General features: G+C 35.3%; 3 protein-coding genes across 3 annotated transcripts; 2 read left to right on the top strand and 1 right to left on the bottom strand.

Moving 5' to 3' along the window:
- Positions 1–232: 232 nt before the first annotated feature.
- LOC119192163 (alpha-galactosidase A-like) lies at positions 233–6,785 on the top strand. Its single transcript, XM_037445999.1, has 4 exons — positions 233–350; positions 2,773–2,937; positions 4,860–4,932; positions 6,215–6,785. Exons 1-4 carry the CDS (start codon positions 252–254, stop codon positions 6,244–6,246), a joined length of 369 nt encoding a protein of 122 aa, XP_037301896.1. The 5' UTR covers positions 233–251; the 3' UTR covers positions 6,247–6,785.
- Positions 6,786–9,646: 2,861 nt separating this feature from the next.
- LOC115455905 lies at positions 9,647–11,922 on the bottom strand. Its single transcript, XM_030184698.2, has 2 exons — positions 10,889–11,922; positions 9,647–9,889 (listed from the first exon to the last, which is right to left on the bottom strand). The coding sequence occupies exons 1-2, from the start codon at positions 11,884–11,886 to the stop codon at positions 9,667–9,669; spliced, it is 1,221 nt and encodes a 406-aa protein (XP_030040558.2). The 5' UTR covers positions 11,887–11,922; the 3' UTR covers positions 9,647–9,666.
- Positions 11,923–12,003: 81 nt separating this feature from the next.
- On the top strand, positions 12,004–14,642 carry LOC119192165 (serine protease inhibitor 77Ba-like). The gene is made up of 2 exons (XM_037446001.1): positions 12,004–13,944; positions 14,293–14,642. Exons 1-2 carry the CDS (start codon positions 12,920–12,922, stop codon positions 14,567–14,569), a joined length of 1,302 nt encoding a protein of 433 aa, XP_037301898.1. The 5' UTR covers positions 12,004–12,919; the 3' UTR covers positions 14,570–14,642.
- Positions 14,643–17,084: the final 2,442 nt, after the last annotated feature.

Genomic DNA, 17,084 nt, shown 5'->3' with positions numbered 1-17,084 from the left:
CTACCATCAGGCGAACGGCAAGCTCGTCTCGTCATTCAATCAATTAAAAATAAAACAAATATTACATGAGAACAATAATGAGTTTTATGTTTATATTGCCTTCGTTTTGGGTTCAAATCGTTTTACAATACCAATATTTCCCCATTGGCTATTTCCAGCTGATACTAGGCAGGGTCCCTATCGGAGAGTCAAACGCGGGTCCACGTGGCGGTGCACGCGATGCTCTCGGGCCGCTGCTGCTGAGCTGCGACATGGGCCAGATAACAAGTTACGAGAGGAGCTTGTTGCAGAACTTAGACCTCATCGCTATTAATCAAGACCCGCTGGGCATCATGGCCAAACCTTACTCCGTTAGTACTATCCTATTAATATTATAAATGCGAAGGTTTGTGTGGATGGATGTATGTATGTTTGTTCATCTTTCACGAAAAACTACTGAACGGGTTTGGATGAAACTTTACAGTAATATTGGGTATACAGCAGGATAACACATAGGCTACAATTTATAATGATTTTGTGTAATTTGGTCATAATATAACGATACATATCTAGTAAGTCGGAAAAAGAAATATCCCGGAAAAATTTTGTTTTTCTTTGACATACCTTTTTGAGCTTAGCACGGCACTATTATATAAAGAAAAAATATATATTAAAGAATAATTAAAATTATATAGACTTTACACATATAAGAATGACATAAATTTACATAATACACTGTAAATCACGATATCGATTCTTCCATTCTCTTCAGCAGCTATTGTTTGACTTATTTAAAATGCCACCCACGTGGCAGACCTTCTGATTTCGAGGGTGAATTCCAAAGAATTATAGATTAAAACGACGAAAGAAGAGTGAGTGAAATGACATATATGAAGGCATTGACGGATATTCTATAGACACGAACGTCCATATAAACTATTTGTTCAACATCTGAACTAAAATTGCAACCAAAACGTCACTGTTATAACCTATTTATTCATTTAAACAACAAATAATTTTACTTATTTGACTAATATTTTTTATTCACATCCAGGTTTGCACTTAGACTCACGTTTTTATATTATGAGCGCCACTCCGTACACAGCCACAAGCATTAATATTGACACCAAACTAAATTCAGTTTGAATGGCTAACAGTACACTTCAGTTGAACATAGTGAATGTTTAGAACATCAAAACTAGTATGTAGTACATATATATCGATGTATGAAGGGCATTAATGTTTTATTAATAAGTTTTGTTGACTGCCCAAGTCAAGCTCGCAGGTTCAAAATCCAAAAATCACACCTTTGACTTTCATTTATTTACCAGCTTTTGTTCGCGGCTTTGTCCGTGTATAGGAGTTTTCGGGATAAAATCCGGCTATATATTTTCCCGGGATAGACAGTAGCCTATAACCTTCCCAGGGTTTTAAACTATCTCCATACCAAATTTCATAAAATCCGTTCAGTAAGTAGATTTTGAGAAAATCGATAACATACAGGCAGACAGAAAAGGTGACTTTGTTTTAATAATATGTATAGATTATAACAAAGATTTATCCAATAGTCAATCTATTTATTTAATTCACCTCTATAGTGAATGAATCACCTATAATAGCCTATACTATTGACTTCAAAGTATTGCAAGTGACTATATTATACTAACAATATGAGTCATAAATATATATGACCCTTTCCGCTACAATTGGATAATTAATTATTATTGAGACACCGGTTACCAACCAAATTATAGTTAGAAATTTGCCCAATATAAACACATTATAGAATAGGAAAAATTAAGAAACTAATTGTTTTATATTCACATAAACACATACAAATCTACACACACTTTTTAGCACTGAAGGGGTAGGCAGAGCCGCAACTTGTGAACCAACTTTTCGCCATGGTATTTCTTCTTATTATGTAATAATGGGCAAGTCTAAATATTGATTGCATTTCGAACCTTTCCCTTTTTGAAGTCGGTTAAAGTGCACAATTTTCACATAGATTTATAGATGAGATCTCAACCACGCTCAATCTATTATGAACTAACTATATATTTATTGTAATTCTATTTTGTTAACATATGTGTTCTACGAGCGATTGTCACTTCACATGCCTCACCGCAGTAACAAGACGCCAATCAAATTGTTACCCAACTCGTAACTTAAGTATCTCGTAAATTATTTTATTATCCAGTACGGTTGTCAGCGAGCTTACAGTCATCGGAGAGAATTCATTAATATATAATAACAGCTTTGTTTACCTTCACTGTCCCACTACTGGGCACAGAACTCTACTACTGAGAGGGATTAGGTCTTAGTCCACTACGCTGGCCTAGTGCGGTATTTCGACTTCAAACATCTTCGAAATTCTAATAGAAGTTTCTTAAGTCTTATGTAGGCTTTCTCAAGATGGTTCTCATCACCGTTTAAGCGAGCAATAATGGACATAGAATACCATCTATACATATTATAAAATAACCCCCTTTTCTGACTGTATGTTATCGATTTTCTCAAAATTTACTAAACTGATTTTTATGAAATTTGTATAGAGAAGTTTAAGACCCGAGTAAGGTTATAGGATTTCTATACAGGAAAACTCCTTCATGCGAACGAAACCGCGAGCAAAACCTAGTACGTTATAAATGTAACGCGTATAACGTTATAAACGCGTTATTTGAAACGTTCCCAATAACGTATAAACATACGAACAGCTATCAGCGTCTGATAAAAACATAACAATTTCACCGGCCATTGAGTACGTTATTTGCACCGGCTTTATTATTTCAGCTACACGAGCCTGTGACAATGTGGATGAAGCCTCACTTTCCGATGAAGGGCGACATATATCCGTCCTACTCTGTCGCGTTCGTTAACATGGGTGAAGAAGATGGTGCTGTCTCTTTCGCACCTTCGCAGTTCGGATTGAATTGTACGGACGGCTACAGTGTTATGGTAAGATTTATAAAATTCAGGTGAATAAGTCTATGAATTGCTTTATCGGGTTGCTTTCGAGGAAGTTATTGTATTGGAAGTCGACAGGCGAAATATGATGTTATAGGATGGAGATTTATTAATATGGGAGATATGTTAGAGTGTAATCGTCTTGAGTTAAAATAGTGTGTCGTTTTCTAATTGTGGGTTTGTTATTCCAAATTTTGGCAATAGTTTCAGAAATAAAACTATTACCAAAAAATAACTGTATCTGTTTCCGGTCGATATTTTCTTTCGGCTACACGTCACTAACGTGTAGTGATGTAATTTATGTGCTAACGAGAAATATTATCCTTTTTATTTAAGTTTAGCTATAAGCTAACAATCGTGCTTATATGTCGCGTTATTATCTCTTCTGACGAGACGATTATTATATAAGATCGCGTAAGATTAATTAATGTTTCATTATTATTATCGGTGACAAAAGAGGAAAAATTACTTATTAAGGTGGTAGCTCAAGGTCCATTTTCATACATTTTGTTTCGGCTTTAATCTGGGTAACTAAACAAGTATTGGCAAGTAAAGAATTTAAATTCACGTCTAGTTAGTGATTAGTTCTCGCAGTTGAAGAAAAACGTAAAAATAATTAATAATCATGGATATTTCTGCCTTTAAAATTTCGTCATATTAAATTTTAAAGGCCGAAATATCCATGTTTTACGTTTTTTCAACTGCGAGAACTAATCACTAACTAGACGTGAATTTAAATTCTTTACTTGCCAATACCAGTTACAAATTAAATGTATGAAAATACCGAGCTAACCTTAAATTACTAATTAAGTACTGGTACTGCTCTTGGGTTCAAGCCCCGATCAGATGAAGTGACAATTTTATTCTCAGTATCAGCCAGGAAGTCTAGATTTATGCGTGGTAAATGGTAATATCCTCTTTGTCCATTGATCTATTATATAGGTAGCGAAAAGTGCGCATGACCACTTCTGCCTACCATCAAAACGGAAAAGCGTGATGCTATATATGGACTATTTAAACAGATATTAACACAAGTGTTTGTATTTAATACCTCCAATTTATTTATTTGTAACAAGGTACACCAACAGCACTACATATTATATCATTCAATACAAAAAAAGCAATAAGGTACAGCAACTGATATGTGTGCTGCTAATAGGTGAACACAGCATTTACCACTAATATTAAATTAAAATCTAAAACATAATAATGAGGAGTAGAATTTATCCGTATTGCAAATTTTAATCCCCTTTAAAGTGACTATCAAATTTAAATAAATGGATTTGAACAGATTTTGACTGGACGAGTGCGTCCATTGAAATAGAAATGGGAATTTAGATCTAATTTTAGGTTATTGTTGACCTAGTTCCTCTGGGCTGCCTCGGTGGCGTGGTATATCATGCGCGGTACGACAGCGCTCTGAGGACCTGAGTTCGATGTCCGGGTCGGGCAAAGTGATATTTGGGTTTTTCAACTCAGTCCGGAGTCTGGAATTTGTGATATGGCGACAGGCTCGCCCCCATCACATCATGGGACGGAACACACTTGGCGAAAAGTGGGTGTCCTGGTTGCACCTCATACCCCTTCGGGGATAAATGTGTTATGTTGTGTGTAGTTCCTCTGGCTAGTCAAACGTTATATTGCAGACTTAAAAAGCCTATTTTGCCAAAACAATGTTAATTAAAATTCTTTAAATCTAGATAATAAATAAACTAGAATATTCACTGATTTCATTCGCAAAACCCACTGCACCTGACGGTAATTGGTTCAATAGGTTATCGACTGACGAGAGATTACCCCCTCGGCAGTCGACAGAATTATGCCGGCCTTTTGGAACCGGATATACACAGGCTGAGCCCTGTTTATATGTAACATTACATACTATACATAATAATAATGTTTTCCTTTTCCAGGACGTATTTACCGGAGTGTTTTTAAAAAACATAACGTTAGAAGATGAAATAAATATAACCGTTCCTCCGGAAGGTAAGTTGTTCTTTTGAACTCAATACTGCCGTGGTAATTGAGAGGGCAGTAAATCGAAGGCGGCTATTTTATTACATACTAGCTGACCCGACAGACGTTGTCCCGTCTTAACTATGAATTTGCAGCGCGCATTCTGTCAATCGCTGACAGTTATTTCAAACAATTGACAGTTATATAAAATTAATAGTTTCGTTAGGCGATACCTCAAGGTCCATTTTCATACATTTTGTTTCGGCTTTAATCTGGGTAACTAAACAAGTATTGGCAAGTAAAATTTAAATTCACGTCTAGTTAGTGATTAGTTCTCGCAGTTGAAAGAAAAACGTAAAAATAATTAATAATCATGGATATTTCGGCCTTTAAAATTTCGTCATATTAAATTTTAAAGGCCGAAATATCCATGCATATTAATTATTTTTACGTTTTCTTTCAACTGCGAGAACTAATCACTAACTAGACGTGAATTTAAATTCTTTACTTGCCAATACTTGTTTAGTTACCCAGATTAAAGGTGAAACAAAATGTCGTGAGGTATCGCCTTAAGATTTATAAATTTTTTTGGAATTTTTCGCGCAATTTTTTGAATTTTTTCTTTCGTAAGATCCTTGTCCTGACAATAACAAACACAACAAAAAAAATAGTGATATCGGTCCAGCCGTCCACGCGTGATGGCGTGACCAAGGGAAATAGGGATTCATTTTTAAATATATAGATTTGGAATCGATAAACAAACTTTCTTCCTATCTATGTTTCATACATCTACGTAAATTAGAAATGCATTTACTTGTTTCATAAACAGCAGTAAAAACGATAAGACAATTTAGTTAACCATGTAATAAAGCAGAACCGCAATTTCTGACTTACTGCTATATCAATTAATAATATCGACCCTGTATTATATACTGGCCCACTGCTGAGCACGGGCCTCCTCTACTACTGAGAGGGATTAAGCCTTAGTCCACCACGCTGGCCTAGTGCGGGTTGGTAGACTTCACACACCCTCGAAATGCCTATAGATAACTTCTCAGGTATGCAGGTTTCCTCACGATGTTTTCCTTCACCGTTAAAGCAAGCGATAATTCACAAAAAATACACACATAATTTTAGAAAAGTCAGAGATGTAAGCCCTTTGGATTTGCACCTGCGAACATTCGTCTCGGCAGTTCGTTTCTCTTAACTAGACTCGCCGTGCTGTATCGATTACTAAGGCAGAATTGGACCGTGTTGTGCAAAAATGAACCACAAAGTCAAAATATTTTAATTTATTTATTTTGTTTTCCAGATGTAATACTGTACTCACTATTTCCGTTATAAGAAGAAAATCAAGATAATTACTAGAAATCACAAGAATTTGCTCAAAATTACAATAGTTATTTAGGGAAATCTTTTCTAATATAGTTGGTATTTTGTATTGATTTTTTCTTGTTATATGCACAATTTTCTTATTTATGTCTCATCCTTAGACTAAGGTCTAGTAGCAGTGTAACGGCTGTCTAATAGGAGTTCCTGGATTCGATTCTCAAGCCGAGTAAAATTTTGTAAGAGGTTTTTCAGAATAGCTTTATGTCACGCAAGCTATAATTCTAAGTGAAATCTTGTACAGCATGCTTGAAAAGTTGTGTTGCGTTGGCTCCACATGAGAGTAGGGTTCTAGTAGAAGGCTATGTACTTAATTCATTAAAAAAAAATCTTATAAAAGTTAAGTTGTTTTTAAGTGTTATAATAATACTTATATCTGTGGAAAATGGTGCAGATCATGCATTTGATTAAAGATTATGTAAATATGTGTACCTAATTTGTTATATACAATTGTTTATTTATCCTAATAAGTAAAATAAAATAAATATTCAAAGTCAAAAATAGCATTAATATTACAATTTACATTTCTGTCTACCCCACTTCTACACTATCTATATAAATATTTCATATAAAATTGGTCCCATACAGTTATATAACAAACAATTATTAGTTGAACCGATGCCAGCGCAATAACAGCTAAACCACAATCATGACGAGACTTATATTTTACGAGCACCCTGTACTGCGCTATAAAACCCCTGTATAACATGGATTTATGACGCATCCTGTATCTTGATGTTGGATTAATATTACTGGGCTATATACTAATATTATAAATGCGAACGTTTGTAAGGGTGGATGTATGTATGTTTGTTCCTCTTTCACGAAATAACTACTGAACGGATTTGAACGAAACTTTACAGTAATATTGGTTATACCAACTAAAACCAGGATTTTTGGTGAAAATATTAGTTATTAATGGATGATTTTTGGCACAATGTCAGCAAAAGTGAAGACGAGTATGTGGTTTCATTTAGTAACGCAATGTCAAAATGATTCTGTATATAAGACTGGCAACATTTATAGTGTTATTTTAGTTTAAAATATGCATTTAAAATTGATTACAAATAAATTGTCTTGTCCATTTTCCGCCATTAATTGGAGATATAATTGCTGATATTTTATTATTTGTAAAATTAAACATTTTATGTATTCCCAATCAATAAAATAATTAATATTTCTTGGTGATATAGGTAGGCAAGAAACCTCTATTGTTTTATTTTTATATAGCTGTGTACCATCGGCCACAAAAGTAATTTAATAAATTCAAAACGTCAAATCATCTGTACACATTAAATTTAATTGTTTTACTTTGTGCGAAGTGAAGTAAACCCTCTTTATTTTATTTTTGTGAAATAATGGTAAGAACAAAAGAGCAGGCAATTTGAAGTTTTGAATTTGTCCTACAACTTGTGTGGGTAAGTGTATATCTTATTAAAAAAAATAAGTTATATTTATTTTTACAAAATCTATATATATAAAAATGAATTGCCGTTCGTTAGTCTCGCTAAAACTCGAGAACGGCTGAACGGATTTATCTTATCTTGGTCTTGAATTATTCGTGGAGGTCTAGGGAAGGTTTAAAAGGTGAGAAAAATTCGAATAATTGCCGGGAAAATCCTCAAAACAGCATTTTTCTATTTCCCATACAAACGTTTTCTAACTAATACGTAGAGTCAATTTGAGCTTTATTGCTATTGTATAAAGTTCACTGTTGTCTAAGCAATGTAGGTGTGTTCCTAACATCAAAGCAGTGTGCGTTGGAGCACAGAATATAAAAATGTAATGTCGCGTTCTGAAACTCAACAAAAGTGATATCGCGGACCCGACTAAATTGAGCAGTCACAAAATTTAATATATCATTAGTTATTTGGTTGGCTTCACGATATTATTTCTTTTGTTTTACTTTAAAATACATGTTTTCGTTATGGACAATTTTTGAGCTACTTTTGCATATCTATACTTATAATAAATCTGTAGAGAGGTCAATTCTGTACATGAAATATATTTCCAAAATAACTATCAGGGGTGATTAGGGATCGATACTGATGCCAAAAATGCAATTAGTAAAATTTTTGTCTGTCTGTCTGTATAACCGTTATAGAAACAAAAACTACTCGACGGATTTTAACTTAACTTGGTACAATTATTTTTCATACTCCTGAGCTGGTTATAGTATACTTTTCATCACGCTACAATTAATAGGAGCATAGCAGTGATTGAAAATGTTGGGAAAACGGGAGAAGTTACTCCATTTTTTAAGCTTCCGTCATTTCGTGTGCAACCTTAATGGTTAAAAGTTCCTTGGATTTCACCAGGATCCCATCATCAGACCCTGACCGGACAATCGGACCACCTGCATACCACCATAAATTAAAAAAACATCCCGACAAATTGAGCACCTTCTCCATTTTTGAAACCCGAAATCCACGCGGGCGAAGCTGCGGGCGGAAGCTAGTGCTTAATAAATATTTAATAAATAATTTATTTTAGTTTTTAAAAATTTGTTTTGTTAAACCTCTGTTAGTAACTGTAAAACACATTATGTATTTTTTTAATAAAACTTATTATCATTTAAATTTAATTAATGGTTATAAAATTCAATTAGAACAGTATTTGAGCGTTAGGCGGTTAAATGTTAAAATTGTTAAGTAATATTTTTTAGCATTTTTATTCCAATTTGAAAGTCTGTATGGCTGGGAAATAGTTGTACACTAAAAATATTTGAAACATCGAATGAAGCCACGAGCGAAAGATGGCGTAATAAAGGTATTTATTTGTGATATTATTTAAGAGTTAATTTACAGTTGGAAATAAATGAAGTATAAAAATCAAAGTATAGAAATTATTATAACTATATAGAGTCATTTTAAACTTGAACTCACAGTCGACACTATGTGGACCCCACACTTACGATTAAGTACAGAGAGGTCATTTTGTCGTAACCTTTTAATCAGGACCGTAGCTAAACTTCAATTTAAGGTAAGCTGTGGTTAAAACTAGGGCGGAATTAAAAATGTTACCAGATCTGATCTGGTCAATCGATTTTTGGCTTTCTTGACTTGTTAACGTTAATACTTACATAATTGTTAGGGTAATATACAAATTGTAACAAAATTCCCTTAAATCTCGAAAGAGGTTATTCCACCCATAAATCCGAACAACTCTTACCATGGGACCAACTTCCAAATAGTGAAATAAAAACCCGCTGCTCCATATAACTTTGATTGAGTATTTGTGTAAAAATTTAGTTGATTAAGGTGGGGCATTAGTATTTTAAGGTATGGCATTGCCCAAGTAAAAGAGGCGTAATGTTACTATTTTTATTTTTGGATCGGGATCAGAAAAACTCCGGCGAATATGATTGTCTTGGTCTTAGCGTCCAGCAAGCAATAGGTAAAGGGTTTGTTGGCTATGAATTCTCGTCCGACCAAAGACGCCGTTTTGGCTGTCAGGCTTGTAGCTGCGTGCAGTAAGCCGGTGAGCAAGTTCCCCTGCGTGTCTGCAGGGGGGAGGGTTAAGGAAGCCAGTGGTGTCCAGGGTAATGGATATCTCTTGCGATAGGTCTTCAGGAAGCGCTGGCGGGTCTGTTATATACCTGTTTGTGAGAGTGGAATATACTTTACTGTTGACTTTTTGGATGTTGATAATTCAATAAATGATAATTAGGGTGGTTAGGTGTCTTGTCAAATGCTTTGCTATTATAATGGAGTAGTTAAATCTTTGAGAGACAAAGAGCTACTTAGACTTGGGAATCCAGGAATACCAGATTTGTGATATGAACGATAATATGTAAATAGAATTGTGGGTATCATTTGTTACACTTAATCTTATGGTATTAGTTTATTTACGGTTTGTTAAAAGCACATTTCTCTAGAAAACTTATTCAAAAATCACAATAAGTTGTATTCACATTTAATTAGTAGCAAGGAGTTTATATTTAAAAATAACAGCTCTAAGCAGAGGAAAATTGAAATGTAGAAGGGCTTATAGATCCATAATTAACTTCTTGACATTATAACATGAGAGGTCATGTATTTACAGACAAGGCCACGGTTCAAAGAGTTAGTGTGGGCTGTTCTAAACCACGTGTAAAGGTTAGTGTTCCTGAAAAGCATTCACAAATTATTATGATATAATTAATACACGAATAGATAATTTTAGCACAAGCGAGTCTACGCGTGAGGTATTTAATCCTACTAATATTATAAATGCGAAAGTTTGTGTGGATGGATGTATGTATGTTTGTTCATCTTTTACGAAAAAATTACTGAACGGATTTGGATTCAACTTTACAGTAATATTGCTTATACACCAGAATAACTCATAGGCTACAATTTATAATGATTTTGTGTAATTTGATCATAATATAACGATACATATCAAGTCAAAAAAAAATTATCCCGGAAAACTCATTCACGCGGGCGAAGCCGCGAGCAAAAGCTAGTGTTAAATAATTTCCACTGGTAATAAACTACCCCAAGGATATTAGAATCCCTTAAGGAAAAATATGGAATGAGAGAAGAGAGAGAGTTAAATGAGATTCTAGAAATCAAACATACAAATGATTTATAACTAGGAATAGAAACGTATCTACCTTGTCGCATCCGGCTCGTACCAAATCGATTTCACTCCAACCGCCTGCAGCATAGACTTGGCTTTGAAGTCCGACTGTACTATGAGCCTCGGAATAGCAATGTTAATGGGTAGTAAGTTCAATGTCAGCTCGTTCAAGACCTTCAAGATCACAGAACTTTGGAATAATGACATCAACTCTTTGATCGGAATGGAGTTCACACCCATGGCAATAAGCATGGTGTAGCGGCCCGCCACTCCCACTGGCAGTTCTAGCACTTTGGCGTCCACTAACGGCAGCTGCGCAAGCCTCACTTGCTTGGTCATTGTCATCAACTCCACTGGCCCAACAATTTGTCCATTTTCATCATAGAAATTTGTGAACGTTGTCGCTGGGGAAAAGCCGGTTGTCCATAATCCCACGAAATTCAATTCGTCTAATAGGAAAGAGGTGCCCTCAATATCGGGGGTGCGGAAGAAAGGCGGGCGGTCTCTTTCTTCTGATGAGTCCGGGTGCAGTTTATCAAAGTCGAAATCCAGAAGACCGGTTTCATGAACACTTCTCTCCCAATCCGGGATCACATAAGAATGCTGATCGATTATTAACAAACGCTTCCCTGTGAACTGCACGCCTGGGTCCGGTATTTCTAGCGACAATGCCGTCCTGTAGAACGCCTCTCGGACACACGACTCACTGGGCAGCCCGAGCACTTCGTACAGTTCATCTTTACCTGTCCCGTCAGCGCCTTCAGCGACCGCCGCTAAAGCCATCCACATAGAATACGGTGAAATCACGAAATGCTGTTCATAGTCCACAACTATCTCTAGTATTCTATTCGTAAAATCCGTAATTGCGTTTGCGAATAAATTTGAATAATCAATGCTGCAGGGGTCATCAGGTTGGTCATTGTTTATAAGACCTAGAGCTCCAGATGTTAATGAGTTAAGTATACTCTGGGCTGATGTATCCCTGGCTATAAATAGCGGTGCAATGAACACAAATATCGATACCAATTTCATTGTAGCAGTCACGTCATTAATTTGATTGGATCAATGTGTTCTATATATAGGGTCATTAGACCACCTGCGTTTGGTAAGAAAACAAATTACAATAAGTGATATAATGTATTTTTGTGATGGATATTTAATTGCCTTCTATCTTACAATCGCATTATTGTAATATTGGAGTGAATTTAGTTTATCTCGTAAGTTTGTGTCGTCATTAGCAAGCCGCATGTCTTCGCGTCTTGTTTCTTTATAGATGGTATTGTAAATAGTTTTGTTTCGTTATTGCTTCCTATTATGTTAATAATATGACGTTATTTAGGAAAAATGCATTCTGATATCTATACACGATGTAATAAAAACTTGGATTTATCTTGTATTTACATAAAATTACATTTGAGAAATATCGAGAAAGCGCGATAGATAACAGAACATAAAAAAATAAAATTATTGTCTGCTCAATCATTTGTTCGCGTATCACGACAAAAACAATCATCAAAATCTAATAACTGAAAATATTTACATGCTGATGACGTTGTCTGAATAGCTAGTAAGGCTATGAAAGAGTTTAGACAAAAAATTTAACCGCCTTTAAAAACTACTTACAACCAAATAATAATTTAATATAACAAAATATAATATAATAAAATATAACAGGTAATTTACTGGTTACCAATTTTGGAGTTGGTGAATAATCAAAATGAAACATATTATTTATGAATTTGTTCATATACTTAACTAGCTTACCTATCATTTTTAATTAATCACCGACTAAAAACAGTAATTTTTAAGCTAATTTATAATGTGTCTCATATATTATTTAATCGAGACCAAAACATTACTTTACCTTCCTATATAAATAACTTGGTAATGTTAAACTACGTCCGTGATGTTAAAATTGTGAAAGGAACTCTAAATTAAAAAAGGAATTAAAAAAAATACTTACTTTCAAGGAAAACGCGAAAACAGCTTGCAATGGGCTCAACTTTGCTATATAAATCAAATTATTATCAGTGATCATCATTCTACGTACAGTCGGGTGTACGACATGAAGGCGGTTGTGATATCATTCTTTTTGCTGGCCCTCTATGGCGCCGTCAGAGAATCTGAGGCCAGTGATGCCTGGAATGGACTCCTCAATCCTCGAGTATACTTTACCTTTCCCGTCTTCAAATACAGTGACCAGTGCGCTTACAATGGACGCGATGTTACCTTGGACTACCGTCGAGCGATCTACGACTTCGCCACGATTTTTTTTAAGCCAGTCGCGGCGTCCAGCCACCTGCATACCGTCAACTCTCCTTTCTCTATATGGTTAATGCTTGCCGCAATGGCTGAAGGTACTGAAGGACCAGCGCAACAAGAACTGTTCAAAGTATTGAATCTGCCCGACGATAAGTGTCAACGTCAACAGTTCTACGAGCTCGCCTCGAAAACCGAAATCAACGGCCCTGATGCGACTTTGTTAAGGACACAAATTTTCGCCTACGACGAAACCCTTAAACTAAACGAATATTGGAAGAATTATATTTACACCAACTGCCTCATGAACACTTTACCTGTCCCGATGAAACGCGACCCCCTGGCTGCCGAAGCAGTCATGAGGAATCTCATCTCTACTCGTATCCCCATCACAGACTTCAAGGGTAACTCTGCTCTTTTGGACTCATTGGATTACCAGGCACTGTGGACTACTGCTTTCTCTGACATTGTCGAAAAAGCGCCGTTCTACAATGACATTGGCCAACAAATCGGAACCATCGACTTGATGAAGACGAAGAAGCGCGTGCGTATGATGTACCTGCCTTACCTCAAGATGAAGGTACTGGAGTTGCCGGTCGGCTACAACGGCCGTTACCGTATGATGTTAGGATTAGCTATGGGATCTACAAAGGAATCTCTTGAAGCTATGAAGAACACTATCGTGTTTGAAGTTCTCGACGGTCTCCAGACTAGCCGAATACCTATCGACATTGCTATTCCTCGCTTCACAATGACCTCCGAATACGACGCCCGACCCTTTTTGGAAGGTTTGGGAGTGCGCAGCATGTGGACTGACTCAAACGCCACCAGGTAAATAAATGTATTGGATTTACTTTTGTTTGCACTAAAGTAATACACCATAAATGTTCAAGAGATTCTAAACAACCTAAACATTTATTGATTTACATATGTCGATGTGGACTAGAAGATGTTAGGTTCAAATTTCAAATTGGGTATTAATTTGTAAGGGTACCTCCTTTGCCCCAGATTGATCCCACTGGAGGGTGTTGACATCAAACAACTTCGGCCACCGGCCGTAGAAACTAAATTAGATTTCAGAGCCACGCTTAAGAAAGTGTATTGAGACGATTTTTAATATTGAGTTGGGTTAGGACTAGTTGTAGAGAATGTATTAATCAGTTAACAATGTCCTAACAGGAACATATCCGACCCGGCCGCCAATCCCAGCTCGATGGTCCAGCGAGTGACGATCACGTTTGACCGTGCTGGCGTGCACCCCAATACTGAGGAGTTGCCCAGCTTCCTATCTGGCACCAACTCCTGCGACTCCGAGACCGGCCTGGACCCCATCCTGGGCCGCGAATTCATTGCCAACAAACCCTTCTTCTTCGCATTATTGGACACCGACACGTACATGGTCATGATGGCCTCTGTGTTCAGTCGTCCTACCACCAACTTTGTCTTCAAGAAGTAATGTGATTACTATATAAATATGAATAAAGATAAGTTTCACTGATTTCTGACAAATGCATTCTATCAGATAAAACAACTATATACATTAATGTTTATTCTTTGCCAACTGGCACTAGGTCATTGTGTTGGAATAAGACCTAAAGCCCTTCAGAAGTAGAGGAGGCTGGTGCCCAGTAATGGGGTAGTATATATGTATATGTATACAAGGATGGTGTTATTATTCTCTTATTGTGTGAAATTAAAGTCTGAATTTATTAGCTCACCTATAACACAAACTTTAATAACAGTGTATCTGAAAGTTAATGTTTATCAGGGTTCCAGAAACAGCATTTAGCATTAATTTTTTTTTTAGCTTTAACAGGCAAGTTCCTTAAAATGTACCGAGATTGTCCTCTGTGTTCCGTGTTGATAATTTATTTCTACTGTGTATTTCCGTACAAGGTTAGCGGTTACATGTACAAAAATCAATGGATTTATATATTTTTGTTAATACACAACAATTAATACGTTTTAATTTGACACTTGTTTTATTTTAACATTACCATATCTTATTATATTTTCTGTTTTCGTTTAAAACACTTTTGAAAGCATGGTTTTATGTTTTAAGGTTGCACAATGTTGTACTGTTTGTAATAATTTGTAGAATTGTTATAAGGCATCTTGTCTGACGTAATACTCTTCAGGTCTTACACTCTAACAAAGATTGTCCAGTCTCTCTTGGGATCCAAAGGAACTCAGGGATATTTCTATTCTGTATACTTGTAAATCGAGTGAAACTATCCTGTCAAGAAACGGGGTAATATTTACTTATTTTTCGGCTACGATTTTTTTTTATTATTTAACAAAATGCATAACACAGAACGTAATCATTATAAAGAATACTTAAGCATTAAATTACATTAAGACTAAATTGTATTCCTTAAACCTATGCCCTGATTGAAATTATACTACGGAAGCGACTCTACGTTGCTCCCTTATTTTCCTAAAATAAGGATCTTTGTGCTTCTGTGCATTATACGGCATAAATGTGGCGTATGTGTTAATCCAGGAATTTGTTTAATCGTGTACCAAATCCATTAGACTATGTGTGTACTAAATAGTGTGTTTACTAAATATCTTCATGAATTTTTACATATAGTGGAATAGAATTTTGATCCTGCATATTTCTACTCCAATATAGAATTCTATGCAGCTTCCACGCTGCGCTCTGAATTGCAGGAAAAAGTTAAATTCTAGTCAGCCGAAGTTACGGATTTCAATTACGCTAACACATGCGGGTGACATCCACGGGAATATTAATGGCATTCATTCAACGTTAGAATTTTATGCTGGTCCTTTCATGGATTTTACATTTTAGAAACTTACTTAAATTAAAATGATAAAAACTTTAACATCAGGCTATTACATAATAACAGCGATCAAAACATGGTCATGTGCGAGTTGGGCTCGCTCATAGAGGGTTCGATACAAATTGTAGGTAAGGTATCTAAGTACAAAAGTGGCTTTATAGGCAAACTTGTCACACTTAACTTTTGCCGTTCGATCTCTAGACATGGTTATTGCACCAACTGCAAATATGTTTGTAATAGTAAATACAATGATGTCGTAAATGCTTATCTATACTTATATTATACTAGTTGACCCGACAGACGTTGTCCCGTCTTAATTATGAATTTGCAGCCGCATTCTGTCAATCGCTGACAGTTATTTCAAACAATTGACAGTTATATAAAATTTATATTTTCGTTTCGTTTCGATAATAACAAACACAACAAAAAAAATTGTGAAATCTGTCCAGCCGTTCACGCGTGATGGCGTGACCAAGGAAATAGGGATCCATTTTTATATATATTTATAGATTAATACGCGAATATATAATAACGATAAATAATTATTTGTATCTTTTAATGTCTACTAAAATAAAAAGGGTTTTTTCAGCAACATTTAAGATTCGTAAAATATATCTTTCATACATCATATTTTATTTCATAACATCACAAAATATTATAATTTTCTATAATTACCTACAAATAAAAAGCATAGCCATTAAATGGTAAAAGTTTTATTTTGTGCCCTTGCATCGTAGGACCCAATTTAGTGACACAAGCACTGGGAATAATAAATCAGATTTGTATTAGATTTATTCATAAATAACGTCTTTTAGAGCAAGTGAATAAAAATCAATCTGTTATACATACATTTAATGATCTAATGGGTACGTAGGAGTAGCGAATGCTGCACTAAACAGACATACGTAGTGTTGGAGATTGTAACCTTCGTCGTGACTTATTATTTTTATATGTTCTATTTTTAGAACTAATTGTATTTTGTTTGCCATAGTTACTTCTTTTTAGTCCGAAATTTCCATATATATTATAATTCTCTTTGGTCCGAAATAAACACTCATGTCAATAACATCTTTTTACTAACTTTATTTAATTACTAAGAACATATACCATATTTACAACACGTTATCAGCACGAACGCTTAGTTCTTAGATTTTTCACGTTTTTGGT

The sequence above is a fragment of the Manduca sexta genome, unplaced genomic scaffold, assembly GCF_014839805.1.
Source record: "Manduca sexta isolate Smith_Timp_Sample1 unplaced genomic scaffold, JHU_Msex_v1.0 HiC_scaffold_2421, whole genome shotgun sequence".
NCBI classification, from domain to species: domain Eukaryota; kingdom Metazoa; phylum Arthropoda; class Insecta; order Lepidoptera; family Sphingidae; genus Manduca; species Manduca sexta.
This window is presented reverse-complemented; position numbering and strand designations above follow the sequence as displayed.